General features: G+C 42.8%; 1 protein-coding gene across 2 annotated transcripts in view; it reads right to left on the reverse strand.

The window, feature by feature from the left end:
- mxd4 (MAX dimerization protein 4) overlaps positions 1 to 11,602 on the reverse strand; it is a 46,821-nt gene extending 35,219 nt beyond the window's left edge. The window contains exons 1-3 of one of the 2 annotated variants that reach the window (XM_038981684.1): positions 11,349 to 11,600; positions 10,593 to 10,692; positions 4,348 to 4,377 (exon numbers count right to left, since the gene is read on the reverse strand). In XM_038981684.1, the coding sequence (XP_038837612.1) occupies positions 4,348 to 4,377; positions 10,593 to 10,692; positions 11,349 to 11,412 (194 nt within the window). In that variant the 5' untranslated portion in view covers positions 11,413 to 11,600. Of the gene's footprint in view, positions 1 to 4,347; positions 4,378 to 10,592; positions 10,693 to 11,348 lie in introns of both variants that reach the window. The other variant, XM_038981685.1, reaches the window with a different exon arrangement.
- Between the last annotated feature and the right edge of the window lie 10,356 nt (positions 11,603 to 21,958).

Consider the following 21,958-nt stretch of genomic DNA (forward strand, 5'->3'; position numbering starts at 1 on the left):
ACACACACACACACACACACACACACAGACAGAAGGAGTAGGGCAATGAAGAACAGCCTGTACCAGCTAGGAGCACAGGACAGACCAAAACATCAAATCATGCCTAAGGCTCTGTCCAAAATGGTAACTTATTCCCTTTATCATAGTGCACTACTTTTGGCCACACCCGAGACTCCCTATTCCCTATATAGTGCACTCATTTTCTCCCATAGGGAATAGGGTGCCATTACAGCCTCGCCCTAAGGGCGTGAGGGAGTGTGCACTGAGATATGTGGATACCGATACAGGGATTGTCTCAGATTAAGTCCCAGTCATACTGTCATTAAACGGGTTGGACCAGGATGACAGCTGAGAGGCTGAGTACTATAGGGTTCCTTCCATCGTGGGTCGACAGGGATCAGCCTCCCAGAGAGATCCACCAACACAGAGAATAATTGAAAAGGTTCAGGATTAATCAAACATTCGCTAAATTCCTTTGGCTACGGCCCGGAATGAAAAAGAATTGTATTGTAGTTTTTTGCAAAACCCTCAGATAGGGTATCACCGTAACATCAACAAAGATACAGGAAATAGAGACACGACAATGCCTTGAGCCAACCGGCCCACAGTTTCACTACAATAATGGGCTATTGCAGCAGGGAGTAGGAAACTGAACCACCTCCACATTTTAACACCTATGTGTTCCCATAATGTAATTTGAGGACACAAGTCTGGACAGGGTTTGGGGATCCACGGTGCATTATGTTCTCGACGCATCGCAAACCCTCACACACACACAACATCTCCCCTCTCCCTGAAAGCCTGTCATTACAGACACATACAGGCCTCTTTTCTCCCTGACATGGGAACAGGAAAACAAGGGAATTAAAAATGGAGGGGAAAAAAGGAGATTGTTTTTGAAAGGAAATGAGGTTGAGTGAGCCAGAGTTGAGGCTTTGGGACCGCGACAGACGACATTTCCACGTTGTCTCGACGCTGTCCCCGAGGCCTTCCCCCTGTGGGACACGGTGCCACAGCGCTGCCATAGCGTTGCAGGACGGTAGCTAGTCAACAGCGGTCAGCGGCCCGCTACAAAAGAAAACAGCGGCGCCCCTTTATGACCCCGAGTTCACTTCTTCTTCTCTATGGCAACTGTCTCGTTGTGACAAGAGAGGTCGAAAGGCACGGCAACTTTTAGTTGGCATTTTAATTATATGAAGAGTTCCTCAGTTCTCCTTTTTGTTTTTAAGCCTAATTAACCCTTTCACCAAAGAGGACCTTCTATCTCCAGAGACTTGTCATTGTGTACCCTAGCACTGCTTCCCTTCCTTATTGTTTCTACAGCTAAACCATGTTTGCAGTCTGCTATGTAAGGTTTTAAAAACCCTGACTTAAAGAAAAGACACCTGCAGTGGGCATTTCAAGTGGAAGTACCTACATGAACATTCTTTAACCACTTATCCTCCGGTTCTAATCTATTGCATCAGTGACATTGAAGGTTGCACTCATAAACCTGGAAGTTGGTCACTTCAACAAAACAAAGAAGACAACTTTTCAGAAACTCGTGGCCACATTTGATCGTAAGGGAAATGAGTACAGTGATTATGGAAGAGCTTACCAGCACTCACACATTTCAGCATGTTAAACTGACTGCAACTATCATTTCAGCATGTGAAACTGACTGCAACTATTTTAGTAACCCAACCCCACTGGATACAACCATGCAGTAATATCTCAACAACAAGAGACCTATACTCAGATTCAGCTCTCTCTTTTTCTCCAGTAATATCTCAACAACAAGAGACCTATACTCAGATTCAGCTCCCTCTTTTTCTCCAGTAATATCTCAACAACAAGAGACCTATACTCAGATTCAGCTCTCTCTTTTTCTCCAGTAATATCTCAACAACAAGAGACCTATACTCAGATTCAGCTCTCTCTTTTTCTCCAGTAATATCTCAACAACAAGAGACCTATACTCAGATTCAGCTCTCTCTCTCTCTCTCTCTCTCTCTCTCTCTCTCTGTCTCTCTCTCTGTCTCTCTCTCTCCCTCTCTCTCTCTGTCTCTCTCTCTCTCTGTCAGAGAGAGGAATATGTCTATACATGTTTTTCACTGAGCTGTCGGCAGAGGTCAATTATTACTGACCGGCAAACCCCGAGCTGGCTCTCAGCAGTCAGCACGAGTGACAGCTCTCACTCACACACACACACACACACACACACACACACACACACACACACACACACACACACACACACACACACACACACACACACACACACACACACACACACACACACACACACACACACACACACACACACACTCCACCTCTCGCACGCACACTCTAACAGCAGTCAGTCAGTCTGTTTTCTATTGGTCCTATCCTAAGCCCAGGCAGCAGTCAGTCAGTCTGTTTTCTATTGGTCCTATCCTAAGCCCAGGCAGCAGTCAGTCAGTCTGTTTTCTATTGGTCCTATCCTAAGCCCAGGCAGCAGTCAGTCAGTCTGTTTTCTATTGGTCCTATCCTAAGCCCAGGCAGCAGTCAGTCAGTCTGTTTTCTATTGGTCCTATCCTAAGCCCAGGCAGCAGTCAGTCAGTCTGTTTTCTATTGGTCCTATCCTAAGCCTAGGCAGCAGTCGGTCAGTCTGTTTTCTATTGGTCCTATCCTAAGCCCAGGCAGCAGTCAGTCAGTCTGTTTTCTATTGGTCCTATCCTAAGCCCAGGCAGCAGTCAGTCAGTCAGTTTTCTATTGGTCCTATCCTAAGCCCAGGCAGCAGTCAGTCTGTTTTCTATTGGTCCTATCCTAAGCCCAGGCAGCAGTCAGTCAGTCTGTTTTCTATTGGTCCTATCCTAAGCCCAGGCAGCAGTCAGTCAGTCTGTTTTCTATATAGAACAGAAGAAACACCACACTACTAAATCAGCTGGGTCGGAGAAAAAAAAAAAACTAAACACAGAGGTCCAAAAACACACTATACTGTTTTCTTTCATCTACTCTCCTCTAACATCCCTCTACATCCCTCACTTTGCAATATGACACTTTGTTGTTCCATGCAGGCTCCAGTGTGTGTGTGTGTGTGTGTGTGTGTGTGTGTGTGTGTGTGTGTGTGTGTGTGTGAGTGTGTGTGTGTGTGAGTGTGTGTGTGTGTGTGTGTGTGTGTGTGTGTGTGTGTGTGTGTGTGTGTGTGTGTGTGTGTGTGTGTGTGTGTGTGTGTGTGAGTGTGAGAGAGAGAGAGAGAGAGAGAGTCAGAGAACCATAGGGAATGGGGGACGAGATAAGTATTAGAGAGAGAGAGAGAGAGATAGAAAGGTGCAATGCATTCTGGGACGTGAGTGGGCGACTCAACAGGCCTAGCTGAGAGACATGACAGGCGAGGCCTCCTTCCCCTCCTTTCACCACCCGCCACTGGATTATCACATTAATGGCAGGATTCCCCTGCCATACATGGTAACAAGTTTCTCCCTATGAACAGACACTGAGGGACAGACAAATCTAACACAAAGTCTAGGTTGAGGTTGCCTTGGAAATCCGATTATTATCCGTCTGCCCAAGGCACATGGAGGAGGGTGGCTCCTCATCTTTAATGCGTTTTTATCTTTTATCCCAGGTGGCGGAGCGAGAGAGGTGAAGGGAGGGGACTGCACGAACAAGTGGCCGGACATTTTGATATTTTCAGTCTACTCTGTGCTTTTTAAACTTCAGCTCCACAAGAATACATCTGACATTTACCAACAGTCCTCACCCCATCACCTCTTGTTTATTAGGGAACAGGGAGTCCTTCCAAGCAAACCATGGGACTGTCTGGGCGAGAGACATACAGTTCATCCAGGAAAATGAACAAGAGAGACAGAGGGGGAGGAAGGAGGGTGGGGAAGGTTGAAGCCTGCTCTCAGATCTGTTTGTGTTGTATAGCAGAGTCTAATTGACCTATAGGAATTTGATATAAACTGATCTGGGATAAGGCTAGCTCCAAGTCTAATAGACCTATAGGAATTGGCTATAAACTGATCTGGGATCAGGCTAGCGCCAAGTCTAATAGACCTATAGGAATTGGCTATTAACTGAAGAGGACTGGCCACCCGTCAGAGCCTGGTTCCTCTCTAGGTTTCTTCCTAGGTTCCTTACATTCTAGGGAGTTTTTCCTAGCCACCATGCTTCTACATCTGCATTGCTTGCTGTTTTCAGGTTTTAGGCTGGGTTTCTGTATAAGCACTTTGTGACCTCTGCTGATGTAAAAAGGGCTTTATAAATAAATGTGATTGATTGATCTGGGATCAGGCTAGCACTGAGTCGAATAGACCTATAGGAATTGGCTATGAACTGATCTGGGACCAGGCTATGGCACAGTGTTGTCTGTCATCTTACCTGTGTTTCTCCAGCTCGTTGTGTGACGATCTGAAAGGGCAAATAAACAAAGGCATGGATGAGTGCCTTGGGAACTGATAGTTACACTCTGTAGTTACTCTGTAGTAACACTCTGTAGTAACACTCTGTAGTAACACTGTAGTAACACTCTGTAGTAACACTCTGTAGTAACACTCTGTAGTAACACTCTGTAGTAACACTCTGTAGTTACACTCTGTAGTAACACTCTGTAGTAACACTCTGTAGTAACACTCTGTAGTAACACTCTGTAGTAACACTCTGTAGTTACACTCTGTAGTAACACTCTGTAGTAACACTCTGTAGTAACACTCTGTAGTTACACTCTGTAGTAACACTCTGTAGTTACACTGTAGTAACACTGTAGTAACACTGTAGTAACATTCTGTAGTAACACTCTGTAGTAACACTCTGTAGTAACACTCTGTAGTTACACTCTGTAGTAACACTCTGTAGTAACACTCTGTAGTAACACTGTAGTAACACTCTGTAGTAACACTCTGTAGTAACACTGTAGTAACACTCTGTAGTAACACTCTGTAGTAACACTGTAGTAACACTCTGTAGTAACACTCTGTAGTTACACTGTAGTAACACTCTGTAGTAACACTCTGTAGTAACACTCTGTAGTAACACTGTAGTAACACTCTGTAGTAACACTGTAGTAACACTGTAGTAACACTGTAGTAACACTCTGTAGTAACACTCTGTAGTAACACTCTGTAGTAACACTCTGTAGTAACACTCTGTAGTAACACTGTAGTAACACTGTAGTAACACTGTAGTAACACTGTAGTAACACTCTGTAGTAACACTCTGTAGTAACACTCTGTAGTAACACTCTGTAGTAACACTCTGTAGTAACACTCTGTAGTAACACTGTAGTAACACTGTAGTAACACTCTGTAGTAACACTGTAGTAACACTGTAGTAACACTCTGTAGTAACACTCTGTAGTAACACTCTGTAGTAACACTCTGTAGTAACACTGTAGTAACACTGTAGTAACACTCTGTAGTAACACTGTAGTAACACTGTAGTAACACTGTAGTAACACTGTAGTAACACTCTGTAGTAACACTGTAGTAACACTCTGTAGTAACACTCTGTAGTAACACTCTGTAGTTACACTCTGTAGTAACACTCTGTAGTAACACTCTGTAGTAACACTGTAGTAACACTCTGTAGTAACACTCTGTAGTAACACTGTAGTAACACTCTGTAGTAACACTCTGTAGTAACACTGTAGTAACACTCTGTAGTAACACTGTAGTAACACTCTGTAGTAACACTCTGTAGTTACACTCTGTAGTAACACTCTGTAGTTACACTCTGTAGTAACACTCTGTAGTAACACTGTAGTAACACTCTGTAGTAACACTCTGTAGTAACACGCTGTAGTAACACTCTGGACACTGTCATTAATACACACCGTCTCATGACCAGGGTGCAGGATGGGAATGCGCACTTGGGTTGTGTTCATTTGGGAAAACGCTTGAAAACACTTTTCAATGGGATATGAAGACGAGCGTTTCTGAGGGACAGTTCTCCAGTTTCAGTATGTTTTCTTCCGTTTTGGTACATAATGAACATGACCCATGGTGAAGGTCAGGAGACAGACAGAGAGAGAACGTCTTGATATTAGTAAACGGTTTGGTAAGCGGATGGACAGATGAAATGGAGACGTAAAGGGTAGAAGAAGTGTGTGACCTACATAACATGCGTTAAAAAGAGGATGTTGGTCGGCCAAAGTGTGAAAGCCCCAAGCCTTTTCCCAGTTGTCCTTCCTTTGCTGTTATATGGGTGGCATACTGTACTTAAATTGCAGGCCACATGCATTGCTTCATTCTAAGTAGCATGCTAGCGTGGATATCGTAACAGGGCCATAGACCCCTTGATTGTGTCGAGGTCTTATAAGCGAACCTAGCTACAGACCCGAGGGAATTTCATGTTTATTTCTGCATGTTCATCTAGTATTTGTTGGAAATAACACACAGCGTCTCTGCAGGCCTAATCAGGCTTGGAGAGATTCAAGAGGCTGATGCTTGGAAAATGTGAGAGAGAGAGAGAGAGAGAGAGACAGACAGAGACAGAGAGAGAGAGAGAGAGAGAGAGAGAGAGAGACAGAGAGAGAGAGAGAGAGAGACAGAGAGAGAGAGACAGAGACAGAGAGAGAGAGAGAGAGAGAGAGAGACAGAGAGAGAGAGAGAGAGAGAGAGAGAGAGAGAGAGAGAGATTCCCTCTTTGTGGTCTGACTGCAACTCAGCTCGTCAAAGTGCTCTTGGACTGCAGAGCCAGGAGAGCCAGTCAGGTAAAAACAGCCGCTCAAACAAACACTGCAAGGATGCAAAAATAGAGGGAGAGCTGTAGCACTCTTGTGTAACAAATGGTGAAACAAATTTCCCGGTATTAGATAAGGCATACAGCCATGCATTTATTTTACATAAGCTGGAAGGTTAACAACCTCTTGTCGCAGTGCATTCTGGGACAATGCAATGGAAATTCAGAAAAAAGGCTAAATACTAAGAAGAAGAAGGCCTTCGCTCGCTCCCCTTTCCCCCACACCTCCATTTCTGTTTATCGGATAGATAGATATATTTTTATTTTATTTTATTTTTTGTACAAAGCTCTGCATTCGTCATCGTGTGGAAAACTAAATCCTCTTCCCTCGATGTGTGTGTGTATCAAATCTGTCAGAGCTCTCAACGGAGGACAAAAATGGTCCATGGTGAGAGGGAGAAACACACACACACACACACACACACACACACACACACACACACACACACACACACACACACACACACACACACACACACACACACACACACACACACACACACACACTAGACTGGACAGCAGTATGTGTATGTCAACAGTCCTACACTGTAAAGGGGTTACTGTAAATTTGACAGTATCTTACGGGCAGCTCGGTGGCAACTTAAGTCAAAATCTGTCTTTCATATTACAGTGCACCTACAGTCATTTAAATATGGTATCAAAGCAAGTACTGTGTAATGACACAGTACTGTGTACTGTGTACTGTGTACTGTGTATTGACACACAGTACAATACCAGCAAATTGACTTTATTATACTGTAAAAAAGTCAATGCTACCGTAATCGGATTGAATGAATGAGTGAACAAGGCACGCCTAAAAATATGTTAATGAGCCAAAAACAACAACATTATACCATATATTTTTGGGCAGATGCACCGGATAGTTGCAGTGAAATATGTTGTTTTACAGAGTCAGCCATAGTAGTACGGTGCACGTGGAGCAAATGAGGGTTAAGTGCCTTACTCAAGGGCACATCGGCATATTTTCCCCCTTTTCAGCTCGGATATTAAAACTAGCAACCTTTCTGTCACTGGCCCAATGCTCAAACCACTAGGCTACCTGCCACCCACTAGTGGTCAAAAGGTTTTACAATACCATTCCAAATACAGCAATTACTTCCCCGCCCACAATATTTTCCCACAATGCACCATAATGTACAGTATGCTGCAGTAAAATGTTTAAAAGTATTTTCCTGTTGATGATACCCCAAATTACCATATAATTTACAGTTTTCCTTTTCCATTACAGTAGTGTAGACACTGCAGCATACTATTTCAGGCCAGGGAGCTTGGAAGGTTATTAGGACGACCTGCCAATGGAAATGAGTGAGAGCACTGAAGTTCATCTTTATAAACAAACCCCTTGGTTCTTGTCCCAATAATACCCTGAAACTACCATCTAGGATGCCAAGGAAATAACAAGCCAAGACACTAACACAAAGACCCCTGCCGTCGAGTACACCACTCTTTTCAGCCAATCCCTCTTAAGTGCCCTTGTACTGTCGACTTCAGCCGTGGTTCCCACAGATGTGGAGGGATGGGAACGGGAGGATGGCCTGAATCTGCGTAGGCCCCACTGCCCCACAGCTCACTGCATGAGACGCTTGAGCTGATGCTAGCCTATCCTGTGTGCGCCGTCATAGTATCCATGGTGGTGTTCACTAGGACACACAACCGAAAATGTTTGAAAAACATTTTGCAATGAACAACTTGCCTTTTTGACTGGACAAGTCCAGGTAGTCTCTCCTGGTTTGAGTCAGTTTTCTTCCGTTTGGTGCCTAATGATGATACCCATCTGCACATAACACTGTGTTGTGTGTGCTGCCCCTAGGCCTCTCACTGGCCATGCTCAGTGGAAGGGGGAGGGGCTCGGCCTACAGACGCTGCTGACAAGCCCTTTCACCATCCGACGCCACGGGAGAGGAAATGCTTTATCTCCTGTATAAGGAAGTAGTCCTATTCAAATTTGAAACATGTGCAAATTGGGGACAGGCAAAGCACGAGGCGACACTCCATGGTTTCCTTAAGCGAGGCACGGGTGAAAGAGGCCCGACAGGGAGGCACAGTCCCACACCAGACTTGCCTCACACAGCAACAACAGACACATGACTTTGAATGTCATATAAACTCTCAGTATAAGATTGAAAAATCATCACTAGAGTCGGGACAGGACTGGTGTGTAAATAAGGCCTACATCAGCCGCCATTTTGGGGATGGATGAAAACAGTTGCTTGGTTATAAATGCATATTATATGAAGGCCTGGGATGTCCTCGTTTGGTAGCAATGCAGTGAAACCAAAATGAGGAGCTCTATGCATCCGTTTGTTGTTTTGAGGACGCACATGTTCAAGGATGTAATGTTATAATTGTGTGCATGTACGCCCGTGTACTGCTGAACATGGGTTACAACACAGTGGCCGTTGCATTTATTGTTTGTGTCCCGATTTAACCTCGGTCTTCAAAGTAAACAGGGAAACTCACCCGAAGGTTCTCCTTTCTATGATACCGATTTGCCTCTGTCACGTGTCGTGTAAAAGGCATAACATTGCACTACAATATTAATACATGCAATCTAAAAATGTATGGAGGGCTACTAAATAAAATGATCCAAAACCATGTTTCCATGTGTCAACTAACTTCCACTGATTTGAATGCAGAAATTGGGTTTCACTGACGACTTGCTGTAGTCTGCAGAGCAATGAACTGGTACCAGAAAGAATAGCTGTAGTGTGCAGAGCAATGAACTGGTACCAGAAAGAATAGCTGTAGTGTGCAGAGCAATGAACTGGTACCAGAAAGAATAGCTGTAGTGTGCAGAGCAATGAACTGGTACCAGAAAGAATAGCTGTAGTGTGCAGAGCAATGAACTGGTACCAGAAAAGGGAGAGAAAGTCAGGCTGCAGCCAGACCAGCTGTAAACTGAGCCCTCCGCCGAGGCAGGGTCCGCTAAGGCTGCGTCTGTGGGGCACTGTGTTATGTGGACATCTGTGTGAGCTAAGTTGAGTTGGCCACCACACCCACCTGAGTGTGCCACATCCCCACTGTTTAGCTCCAAGAAAACACACTGTGACTGCACCACAAGCCTTGAAAATATAAGCCACTGACAGATCCTATATATCTCCCACAACATATGGTTTATAAAATGAGCCTCTTTGGTGAGGGGGGGTCATATGACGTCTCATATGTTGATGTTATTCCTACAAATTTGAACTAGCTGCTATCCTGCATATTTTTTTCATACAAGGAAATTAAAATAATTTGCTGAATTTACGAAGAAAACATTTATTATCAAAGCGTGAGACTGCGTCTAAAAAAGTTTTGAGGGCACTGCGCAGGACCTATCGTATGATATGCCAACCAACCAATAACAAACTAGAACGGCCGGTAAATTTAGCGCAGTAACAACAACAAACATTTCTTAAAAGTGGTGTAATCTTTTGCTCAATTGCAAAAAAAAAATTATGTTCCTGAAGCACAGCCGTACAAAGCAGCCTCAGCACGACAGGAGAATCGATACATTTAACATTATATTTCTGTTATCTATGTCAGAACGCCGTGTACTGTAGCCTACCGAGATGACGACGCGCGCTCGGTGTCATATGGGTCATGGGAGGGAGTGACATAACAAGTTCCAAAACGTTGCAAATGCAGCAGAAGTGTGCATGTTCAAATCAATGCGTGACTGCATTGGAGAAAACGGGGTTCATGTCAGAATGAAGCATGGGTGTTGAAAAAGAAAGTGAGCACCAAAGTGATGCTGTACGCGTGGCAGTGTTTATACGACATCTAAACAGTGAAAAGAAAAATGGCGTTTGTATGAATGACGAATAAACACAAACAGATCGATTGAACTATTGACATATCGATAGAAAAATGTGTATATTTACCTATTGTTCTGAGTTTTTCTTGAAATTGGCGAAGCTTTCGTTTTCTTTCGGGAAAAGTCGCTATTGTACGGTAAAACAGACGCGTAACCATGTTCTGCTTCTATATGACAAAGTAAACAAAAACAACAGGGTTAATTTCTACACATGTAGGCTAATAGATTAAACGTAACAAGGGATATAAACTGACAATCACATAATAGAACTGTCAGTGCCATATATGACGTAGCCTAAGCAAAACATGTTATTTGATAAAAGTGGTTATGGTTACGTAGATAAAGTCGTTGACACTGCTGGAGCAAAGCACACGATTCAGGACAATCTAATATTGACTTTATCTACGTAACCATTTATAATAAACATCATATACATCATGTATTCTGCTAAGAAACTGTATCTTGGAACTTGTCCCTAACCAATTTTAAACAAGGCTATAGCCATCAGATAAAACAGGTTATAAGCATTGACTGATCATACTAATGCAAAACTACAAATGCAAATAGGTTATATCTAAAGACTTTTCTTAATGTGTTGACTAGTTTGTTTATATGCAAGTTATATCTAGGTCGGTCGGTCTGCAATAACATCACCGCACCAGCACAGTATGTTCATTGCTCATAAAGTGACATCATAGCTGCGCTATGGCAGTGCACGTCCACAACTTCACATAAGATAGAATAGAAACAGTTTTAATTTTCCTAACGTTAAATACGGTCATTAACCCAGTCAAAGCCACTTGACATTCTGGCATCGAAATACCTCTGTCTCTTCTTTCCAAGTATTCTGCAGCCTCCAGGAGAATTAAAAGAGAATTAAGTTCCATCTTGTTGACTTGTATAAAAATATAAAATAAAATCTATATACACAAATGTACAGCTAATGTAATTTTTTTTATATGAGACAAAACTAAAATAAAAACTAAAACTGTGTTAGGTCGATACGAACGTCTATGTTCAGTTCTGAGTCTTTGGGACTCCCAACCAGATTCATATCAACTGCACCTAACTAAAAACCTGCGAAGTAAAGGACGGCTGTTCTGGCCAATTAGAAAATAATAACGTCCACATATGCGGCCCCTGAATACGTGCCTTGGCCAATAGGGAAGCTCAGTGACGGGTTTACCAGGAGCACGTTGATACATTGCGAATTGCCTTGTGATTGGCTTGACAGTGATAGTAACAAGGTAGAAGCTATACCCTAGCAACAACGCGTGTGACCCAGCCCCGTAATCGTTCATTGGTCGGATATCTAGATAACTGGCTGTTGATTGGCAGAGGGGTACTTTTGGGCGTGTCTTTTTCCTTCCTCTTGAACATTGAACTTGGCTGTTGTCTGGGTTGCCAGTGTGGCTTGCTCTTCGTCAAAAAGTCTATCTTGAATCGTGTAGGAAGTCACGTTGGTGTTTGTTGAGCCAACTGCTTCAATTAGACAACTTATTTCTGAAAAGTTTCAGCTCTGGTGTGCTTTAGAATAGAGGAAAACTGCTATTATGTTGTCATGACATTGTCTAAAAAAATATGATACTTTCACTTTAATAAAATATGATACTTTCACTTTTAAAATGGTATACTTACACTTTAAAGTTTATTATCATGCTAAATTTCCATCAGTTACACATGATTCAAGTAAAAGCAAACATCTTTCGGGGATTTTTTTATAATAGCATTTGGCAACCACAGGATGCTGTTAGAGAGAGAGAGGATGGGACTAAGGGGCAGGATTATTATGAAATGCAAAGACTTGTGCATGTCATTATCTTTTTGAAAGATACATGTTTATAAAATTAGCCATTTTAGAATGAGATAGATGACCATTATTAAGAACAATGTATTGCAAAGCCTTCTTCAGGAGGGAGCCTGCATGCCACAGTGCTGGGGGTATTTACCAAGCTGTCTGCACATTTCCATGGCTAATTTCCCAGTATTCCCTCACCTGCAACATTTTATGGAAATAGCCCTCAATGTCAGTCAGTGAGTGTCAAAATGACTCTCCAGGTGACATTTCTCAGTGTTTGCCTTTAAGTGTCATGAAGGGTAGATCAACAGAAAATGTATGTTGGTGGTGGTTGTGTAGATATTGTAGAAGAAAGATATTGAACAAGAATGTGGGTAAATATAAATTGGCTAAATGTCATTATATAATTCTGTTGTCAATATTAAATATTTTAATATTTTAAATCACTACCATATTTTTTTATGGTAGTGTGCATTTTGCTCCAAAATGGTGCAAAGCAAGACGATAAAATAAAAAATTTAAAATACACACAACAAGCCCATAGCTTCCTCTCCACATTGCCGTAGTCTGTTATGGTGATGAGGTCACACTCTCAGCAGGGTCACAGGGTGTGGCCTAGCTGTGCTGCTGTCCCTCAAGGCAACAACACACTGCTATGCTGTAACCATCATAGAACCAGGCCATACTGTTAAACAAAACTTACCTCACTGTTACTATAAACCTTTTACAGTAATTGGTTATAAAGTGATATTTATGATTATTACCATGCTATATCACATACCAATCTAGTTATGGCAGTAAAACGTTGCCCTGTGTGTCCTAATAGTAATCTTGTAAACTTTTATTATGTTTAATTGTAATTGGACTTAATTATTTTTCAGCTCACTAGCCTTATGATAGGCAAAATGTCAGTCTGTCTTCAGATGACTGTAAAACATGGCCCAGTTGGCTTAGCCTGGTTAGACCAGACTGAATGCTCCATTCACTGGTGACACAATGGCTCAGGGTGGTTTTACCAGGCTACAGCTGGCAACCAAAGTCAAGCAACCTCACCCACACGCTCACTATAAGACCACAGTGGTGGATAAATAAAAGAACACAAAAGGAACACACACCCGAGATAATGAAGTGGCAGAGACATTATTACGTGACAACATTATCAACGAGGATAAACGTAAAGATAAGCAATCAGCGTTATAAACTTGATCTAAAACCTCACCAAAATGCTCAGTCTTTAGGTGTAGCCGGGCGATGTACTGAGAAGAAGAAAGGAAGAGAAAGTAATACAGGGTCTCAGGAAGATAGTGATAAAAACAAAGATGATAAAAGTGATTGCCAGATGCTTGTAGTGACCAAGAAAGCATTGGCTGTGTTTGAAACATCAGAGAAATGTCTGTATGCACAATCACTCCATACGTAGGCTGACTCTCTCTATGTACAGTTTATGTCAAGAGACGGGTGAGACTGGACTGATGCAACATGTAGGGATCAACATAAACTAGTTTAGTGATCATTTTTGAGCTACTGGACTGTTTGCCAGGATTTTGAATTATTCCCCAGATGTGCTATGGTTGTGTGTGTGTGTGTGTTTCAGTATCTAATGACACTGAGGGTTTAAATGAATATTGAGAATATCACTGAATACCACTCTTTTACCAAACAGATCAAAGACAATATAGAAACCATCTAAATGAATCACCTTGAGTTGCAACAGAAACCAGGGGACTTAATACCAAGAATAGTTGTCCCTAGTGGCCTGCCCTTTGTTTAGCTGAATTCATATGCATGCCTTTTTTTATTGTTTCCTGATACCTGTTTGTTGCCGTACACTTCTGCCTCTGTGAATGTTTCTACCACTATTATTAGCAAGCCAATTCTCCATTGTTCCTGTGTGTGTGGGTGTGTGTGTGTGTGTGTGTATGTGTGTGCATGCATGTGTGTTAATGAAACCGTTTATTATATATGTTCATATTTCAATTGATATATTATAGGCCTATATAAACACTGGTAGGTTGGTGTGTGTCAATCCAAAGGCAGGTGGTGTTTCTGTGTGCTATTTCCTGTTCAGCCACGACTGTGTGGCTTTGCACGACACCAACTCCCTCATCAAGTTTGCTGATGACGCCACGGTTGTAGGCCTGATAACCAACAACGACGAGTCAGCCTATAGGAAGGGGATAAGTGAACTGGCATTGTTGTGTCATGACAACAACCTCTCCCTCAACGTCAACAAAATAAACACGTTGATTGTTGACTTCAGGAAGCAGAGGAGTGAACATGCCCCGATCCACATCAACGGGACTGCAGTAGAGAGAGTCACGAGTTTTAAGTTCCTCGGCGTCCACATCACCGAGAACCTGTCCTGGACCAACAACACCACTCTTGTCAAGAAGGCGCTAACAGCATCTCTACTTCCTAAGGTGGCTGAAGAAATTCTGCATGTCGCTCCGGGTCTTCTCCACATACTACCGCTGCACCATTGACAGCATCCTGGCCGGTTGCAACACGGCCTGGTATGGCAATTGCTCCATCCACGACTGCAAGGCCCTCCAGCGGGTGGTGAAGACGCCCCAGGACATCCCTGGGACCATGCTCTCACCCATCCAGGACATCTACTCAAAACGGTGCCTGAGGAAGGCCAGCAGCATCATCAAGGACCCCACACACCCCAGCCACGAGCTGTTCTCTCCCTTACCTTCAGGTACATGGTATTGGAGCATAAGGTCTGATACCAACAGGCTCAGAGACAGTTTCTATCTTCAAGTTATCAGTCTGCTGAACACTTGAATTGGACCTACCACCTGCTCTGATTCTCCTCACCTTAGCACACCCACACACACGCACGCACGCACACACACACGCGCGCACATGCACACACACGCACGCACGCACACACACACACACACACACACACACACACACACACACACACACACACACACACACACACACACACACACACACACACACACACACACACACACACACACACACACACACACACATACAATATACATTAATGTTACACACACATCACAACTGCTGCTACCAGACTCTTATTATACTGCTCAGTTTATACACTGGCCCCCATCTCGAATACACATGTAAATATTGGACTATTAATTGTGCCTTCCTGTATTATACTTATGCTAAAATGTTTATTCTATTCTACTGAGCCATTTACTTTATGTTCATATTCTTATCTGTTGTTATTTCTTATTGTTGTTGCATTGTCGACAAGGAACCTGAAAGTAATACAACTTGAAACTTGAAACTAAGACGAGTCTCATTTATGATGCAGTGTGATACTTGAGTTGATAATGTCAACTGTCTCCACCCTGTCTCCACCCACTCATAGTTTCAATACCATGTACTGCACTTGGTTCCATCATTGCAGATGGTAGTAGTAATAGCCGGAATACACGTATAGTAGCCTGGTCACAGATCTGTTTGTGCTGTGTAGCCAACTCCTATGGTCATTGCCATGCCAAACAATTTGTACAGTACAAACTGATCTGGGACCAGGCTAGAGTCTGTTTCACAACGACAACTGTTACAACTGCATTTCCAGGCAGGCCGGCCTAAAAACCTTCTATTACGTCCACACTTCCTCAGTCCTGACGATCATCACATCCTCGTTAGGCCGATTTATGTGGAAATGATAGATTTATGCAATGGGTGCACTTTTTAAAACCATTGTCCCACGATGCAGTACTGACTTCACTCACTGAGCTGCTGTTCCACTGAACTGAACTGAACTCTGTACGTCTGCGTCTGTTATCAGTGTGTATGTGGTGTGTGCGTCCTTTATCAGTGACAGAGATTACGAAGTGCTTGACCTGGCTTGGAGTTCCAGGTGAAATTATTGGCCTCTTCCAGCCCTTTTGATTGAACCCAGTATTTTCCATGCTGGTTAAAGATAAATGTGATAAGCGTATTATACATGGCCTCAATCATAGATACATAAGAGGTTTAAGTGATAGCTTGGGATTTTGGCAATGAAGCCCTTTATTTAATTGCCAAGGAAGTTAGAGGTATCTTCGAAGAACCAATGCTACCTAGGTTAGCACAAAGACTGCTAGCTGTACCCAAATACTTCCAGTCTTTGCGCTTCGCTAGCGCTAACACTAGTTAGCACTGGCTCTAGAAACTACCTCTACCTTCCTACTGGACGCAGAGATACAGTGGTTGCGAGCTTACGCTGAGATACAATATTCACAAGTTCATCTGACTCTGGGGAAGGAGAGAAAGGGCTTCAATGCCAAAACCCGAATTTTCACTTTAACAGTCATGATTTGAGAAAAGCTTAATAGGTTATACCTTTTTGTCATGGGCAATGGTGCCAAATGAGGTATGATGCTACATACATAGTCCTGTGCATCCCAAATGGCACCCGATTCCCTATTTAGTGCACTACTTTTAGCCAGAGCCCTATGGGTAGCCCTATGGGATCTGGTCAAAAGTAGCGCACTACAGAGGTAATATGCTGCCATTTGGAACGCATCCCTAAGTGAATCAGACTGCAATATTAACTTGCTGAGTAAGCTACAGTAACATCTGGTTCTGTAAAGTGCCTATCCAGCTGTATTCTGTACTGTGGATATCAGTGTTAATTGTCTGTTAAATTTTGGTTAAGTTTGCAATGGTGACCTCACACAATGAGCACGTGTCAGGAACAATGATGCAGTGTGATATTTGAGTTGATAATGTCGCTGTCAACTGTCTCCACCCACTCACAGTTTCAATACCACGTACTGCACTTGGTTCCATCATTGCAGATGGTAGTGGTAACACTACAGTTAGTTCAAAGAATTACCGCGATCAACATCAAATACAGCCGTTATTGATATAGCTTGCTGAGACTAAAGTGAGTTTTTCTGTACTGTGGCCAACCTGACTAAGGCCTACAGTACATACAGCTAAATAGAATGTGCTTCAAATAATACCTGTTTTGAGGCAACATTGTGTATAACATTGTGTGTAATGCTACCATTGTGGTGATACATTTAGCCTAAAAAAGTGTTTTTATTCTTCGTTTTGAGATTAGTCTGGATGAACCATGCTCTGACGTATCAGTTAATCATACAGAAATAGTATCTTCACTTTATCTCCAATATTGTCTCCACTTTATTTAACCAGCCGTCCATGCCTCAGCCTCAGCCTCAGCCCCAGCCTCAGTCAGACCTCATGCAAAGCGCCATGGGCCATCACCATCAGTGACTGGAACCAGAGCAGTGAACCAGAACACACTGTCTCTCCAGAGAGAGAGAATATCAACAACACAACACAGGGAAATGGTTGTTTGGACTGAGATAAATTCCACTATGTTTGTGTTTATTTTACGCTGCATTGTACAGGTTATGAAAGTGGGCCTGTGTTTTTTCGTGACTGCCCACTTGTGTCCACCTATACTATAATACTATCTAGGCCTACATTTTCCCATGTGTATCAGTAGATATCTAATATCTTTGTGCAAATGTGGATCCTAGGTTGACACTTAGCTTTTTGTTTCCAAATAGCACAGCTTCTGCTTTGGCCGTGCAGCCTGGCTGTAACGTAACTTCTGTCTCTCTCTGAGGAGAGGCTGCCACAGCATTAGCACTTCTACTCTCCTCTGATGTTTCCTTCTCCTCTTGATTACTTGTGTTGCTGTGGAAGGATCATTTGTTTGGGGGATCAGATTTTTATGGATGGAACACCAATGCCAGGGCAACGAAACCAGCTGGCTCCTCCAAGAGAAATCGTGTGTGTGTGTGTGTGTGTATGTGAGCACAGTGCAGAGTTTAGTATATGCGAAACCAAGGCTTAATTTGTTTTGTTTTTATGGTCACGGGAGGAAGGTGAAAAGTGCACCATTTGCTTTTATAATTAGCTGTCATTCATCACCATTTTTATGGTTTTATCCATTGTCATAAAACCATAAAAAACACCATGTGAAGTTGCATCGAATTAAACCACAAAAATGCTTAGCCTAGCATGAATCTTTCAGTCACTGTTTGAGAGGGTTTACGTAAAAACAAAAACAAAATGATTGTTAAAGGAGCAACATGTGATTGCTGCATCCATTTTAAGACTTTCAAATGATTGATACATGCCCATTGATTCATGAAGAATCTAAATGATAAATGCCTCATGAGCTTAGTTCAACTGTCATACAAGCATTTCGCTACGCCCGCAATAACATCTGCTATATATGTGTATAGGACCAATAAGATTTGATTTGATACGCCATTGTTTGTAAATCAGTGGCGGGGTGACCACTTTTTTTATTGCTTGTACTGCAGATTGCAGATTGCTCCTTTAAGTATATCAGCAACATGTATCTTGTCAGACATATCACAGACTGCTCCTTTAAGTATATCAGCAACATGTATCTTGTCAGACATATCACAGACTGTGTTTTATGACACTATTTTTGACATGTTATAATGAGGTTATGTTGGTCTTGCAATTCCTGCAATGGAGAGAACACTTCTTCTTCGTTAAGTGATAATCCTCCAATCAAGGCAACGCTCGGCACATAACTAACTACATTCTTTCAATGTGTGTGTGTGTGTGTGTGTGTGTGTGTGTGTGTGTGTGTGTGTGTGTGTGTGTGTGTGTGTGTGTGTGTGTGTGTGTGTGTGTGTGTGTGTGTGTGTGTGTGTGTGTGTGTGCTGGGAGCTATTTGAGGTTCTTGACACAAGGGAGACCTCAGTCTCACTGCATTTACAGTCGTGTTAGTTGCTCGTAAAAGTGTTTTCTGCATTAAATGTTCTGCAGCGCTGGAGCCAAGCACAATCACTGGACTGGAGCGGTGCCAGGATGCCAAAGTCTGGGACAGAGAACCGCGGTTGCTCCACTTTAGGGATTCGCTGTCTGTTTATTCGATCTAATATGCAAATTGTAGCATTTCCCCAGTGGCCTGTTGAACTTGTTGATCCTCCGGTGTGTTTACAGTAACCCTGGGTTGTAGGGCTGCGCCATACAGGCAAATAATCTCATTGCGATTTTACTTGCGATTTAGATCAAAACACTTGGGGTCATAAAAATAAAATTAGTATTCTGATCCTATGGTTGGTGATGTTTGACATGACAACTAATGAAAAAGCCAGGTACATTACAAGTTGTTGTGACAGGGTAGGAACCAAAGTGTTGGTAAGAGATTCCCAGTGGACATTTATTACGTTTGAATGTTATATTCATGGCGTTTAAAAAAAATTGCAGCTCCTCGCAATATGGATATTGCACATGTCAATATTGCAATTTCGATTACAATTCTATTAATTCTGCAGCCTTACTGTGTAGTCTGAGTCACCCCTCTCGAACTTCTGCCTCATGAGTGCCAAGAAGTTGGCAAGACATCGCAAACAGATCTAGGATAATGCTAATTCAATAGGGAACCTCTTAGACAAGACGACTCTGCAGTGCTATCTAGAACGTAAAAGGGTTATTCAGCTGTGCCCATAGGATAACCCATTGAAGAACCCTTTTTGGTTATAGGTAGAACTCTTTTGGGTTCCCTTTCCACAGAGGAGGTTGTACATGGAACCCAAAAGGGTTCTACCTGGAACAAAAAAGGGTTCTCCTATAGGGACAGCCGAAGAACCTTTTCAGGAAACCTTTTTTTCTGAGAGTGTAGACAATGTAGCTTTGTAAGAGTGTATGTTTACCCGTCTGACAACGGCAGGCTATTAGCTCTGTTGTGGTTGTACAGCACATGACAGAGAGCCTCACATTGCTCTGGACACGGTCAGTGAAGAATTGAAAGCAGCGATGAGAGATGAGGAAGGGTAGCAGCCTCGGAACGGTTTGTCTGTTGTTAACAGTTGATTGATGTTGTCGCCTCTCCTACTTCCTGTTTGCTAGATAGTACACACACACACGCAACTGGGTCGGCGCTTTAGTCCGGCCCGCCACAGCAGTTAGGTTCTCCATGTAATAATCAGGATTATGTCTGCTAATCCAGCTGCTACACTCCAGTGTATCTGTAAAAAGGGCAAGAGTCCACAGACGCATTCTGCATTTTCCATAAACAGACTATGTATCAGATTATTGTTGGGGGCGGTTGTAAAAAAAAAAGGGCTTTATTTTTACAGCACATCTCAAGCCAGAGGCACACAAGCTTTGTGGATTTTTAAGTCGATTGCGATTCAAGCCTCTAAGACCATGATCATATAGCCCAGCATTAAATCCCGTTATAAAGCCAGATGAACTATCAGGGTTCTGTTTGTTCAACCCAGTGTACCATACAATATACTTTATTCACTTTGTGAAGTCAGCACACAAATACACAAACACAACACACTAGCATACATGCATTATGGAAAACACTAGAAAGTTAGTACACAAGTCACAAATATCTCTGCGGCCTACTGGCCGACCATGTACAGATGTAGGATCTTTATTTGATCACCATGTTGCAAGAGAACTTTCCTGCAATGCAGTAAATGTTAAAACGTTTACTGTATTTGAGGTTCATAAAGGCTTCTGAAGTTTGTAATTTCCACTTAGAAATTTCAGAAATGATTTTCCCTTATGAAAAATGTATCAATACATACAAATATGTCCATTAATTATAATCCACATAATAATTCACATTTTCTGTTGCTGCAGGATTCTTTTCTGGCTCAATTCAAGATCCTACATCTGTATTGGGCCTGCATTTGTCCTATGTCCCACTGTTCAGAGGTCACCATGTACTGGTATGAGAGTGTTCTAGTTGCTATTACAACAACGGCCTCATCCTGACTTGGAATAACAGTTAGATTGCTCTCTTGCCCTGATCTCATGCTCACTGGGCTAATTGCATCCCGTGACTGTGAGTGTGTGTATGTGTGTGAGTGTGTGTTGGGTGTGTGTGTTTGTGTTGGGTGTGTGTGTTTGTGTTGGGTGTGTGTGTGTGTGTGGGTGTGTTGGGTGTGTGTGTTTGTGTTGGGTGCGTTTGTGTGTGTGTGTGTGACTTCCAGATTTCACCATGTGCTTCCAGAGGTCCCTGCCAGCCTTCTGTTCTCTCACAAGACAAACTACACACCTGCAGTTTCAAGTCTCCCCATCCACTGTCTGTCTCTGTCTGTCTCTCTGTCGCCATGCAATACACCCCTTTGATTGCATAGCTATACAATAACACAAACGTCTTCGCACCAAATGACAGAACATGCCCGATGTCGTCACCCCGCCCTCCCCCCACTGTGGTTACAAGCGCTTCCTACACATCCTGTGTGCCATGACTGGTGATCTTCCCAGAAAAGGACTGGTTGGTGTAACTAACTGGAAAGGAACCCTGGGAGGGTGCGGCGGAGTGTGTATCTGATGCACTAACAGGTAGTTGAAGAGGAAAGAAAGATCCCAGTCATCAGCTAATGGGAACTGAACTGAACAGGAGATCGCATGCAATAGCTGTGTTACTTCCACCCACATGAACATACACCACAAAAACAGTTTGAAATGGTCATAAGTCTAATGTGTGTTTCTGTGTTTGTTTTATTTGTGATTAACAGACAAAAATATCGAATGCTTGTTTGTCTGTGTCTGTCTAAGCCCCTTGAGGCTAATTTGCTAGACGTGTTTTGTTTGGATAAAATGTATGATTTCAGGATGGCTCTTGCTGCGGAGTTGGGAGCGTGTGTGGCTCGTACTGAAAGTTCTCTCTGAGC

Source organism: Salvelinus namaycush, chromosome 42, assembly GCF_016432855.1.
Source record: "Salvelinus namaycush isolate Seneca chromosome 42, SaNama_1.0, whole genome shotgun sequence".
NCBI lineage: Eukaryota > Metazoa > Chordata > Actinopteri > Salmoniformes > Salmonidae > Salvelinus > Salvelinus namaycush.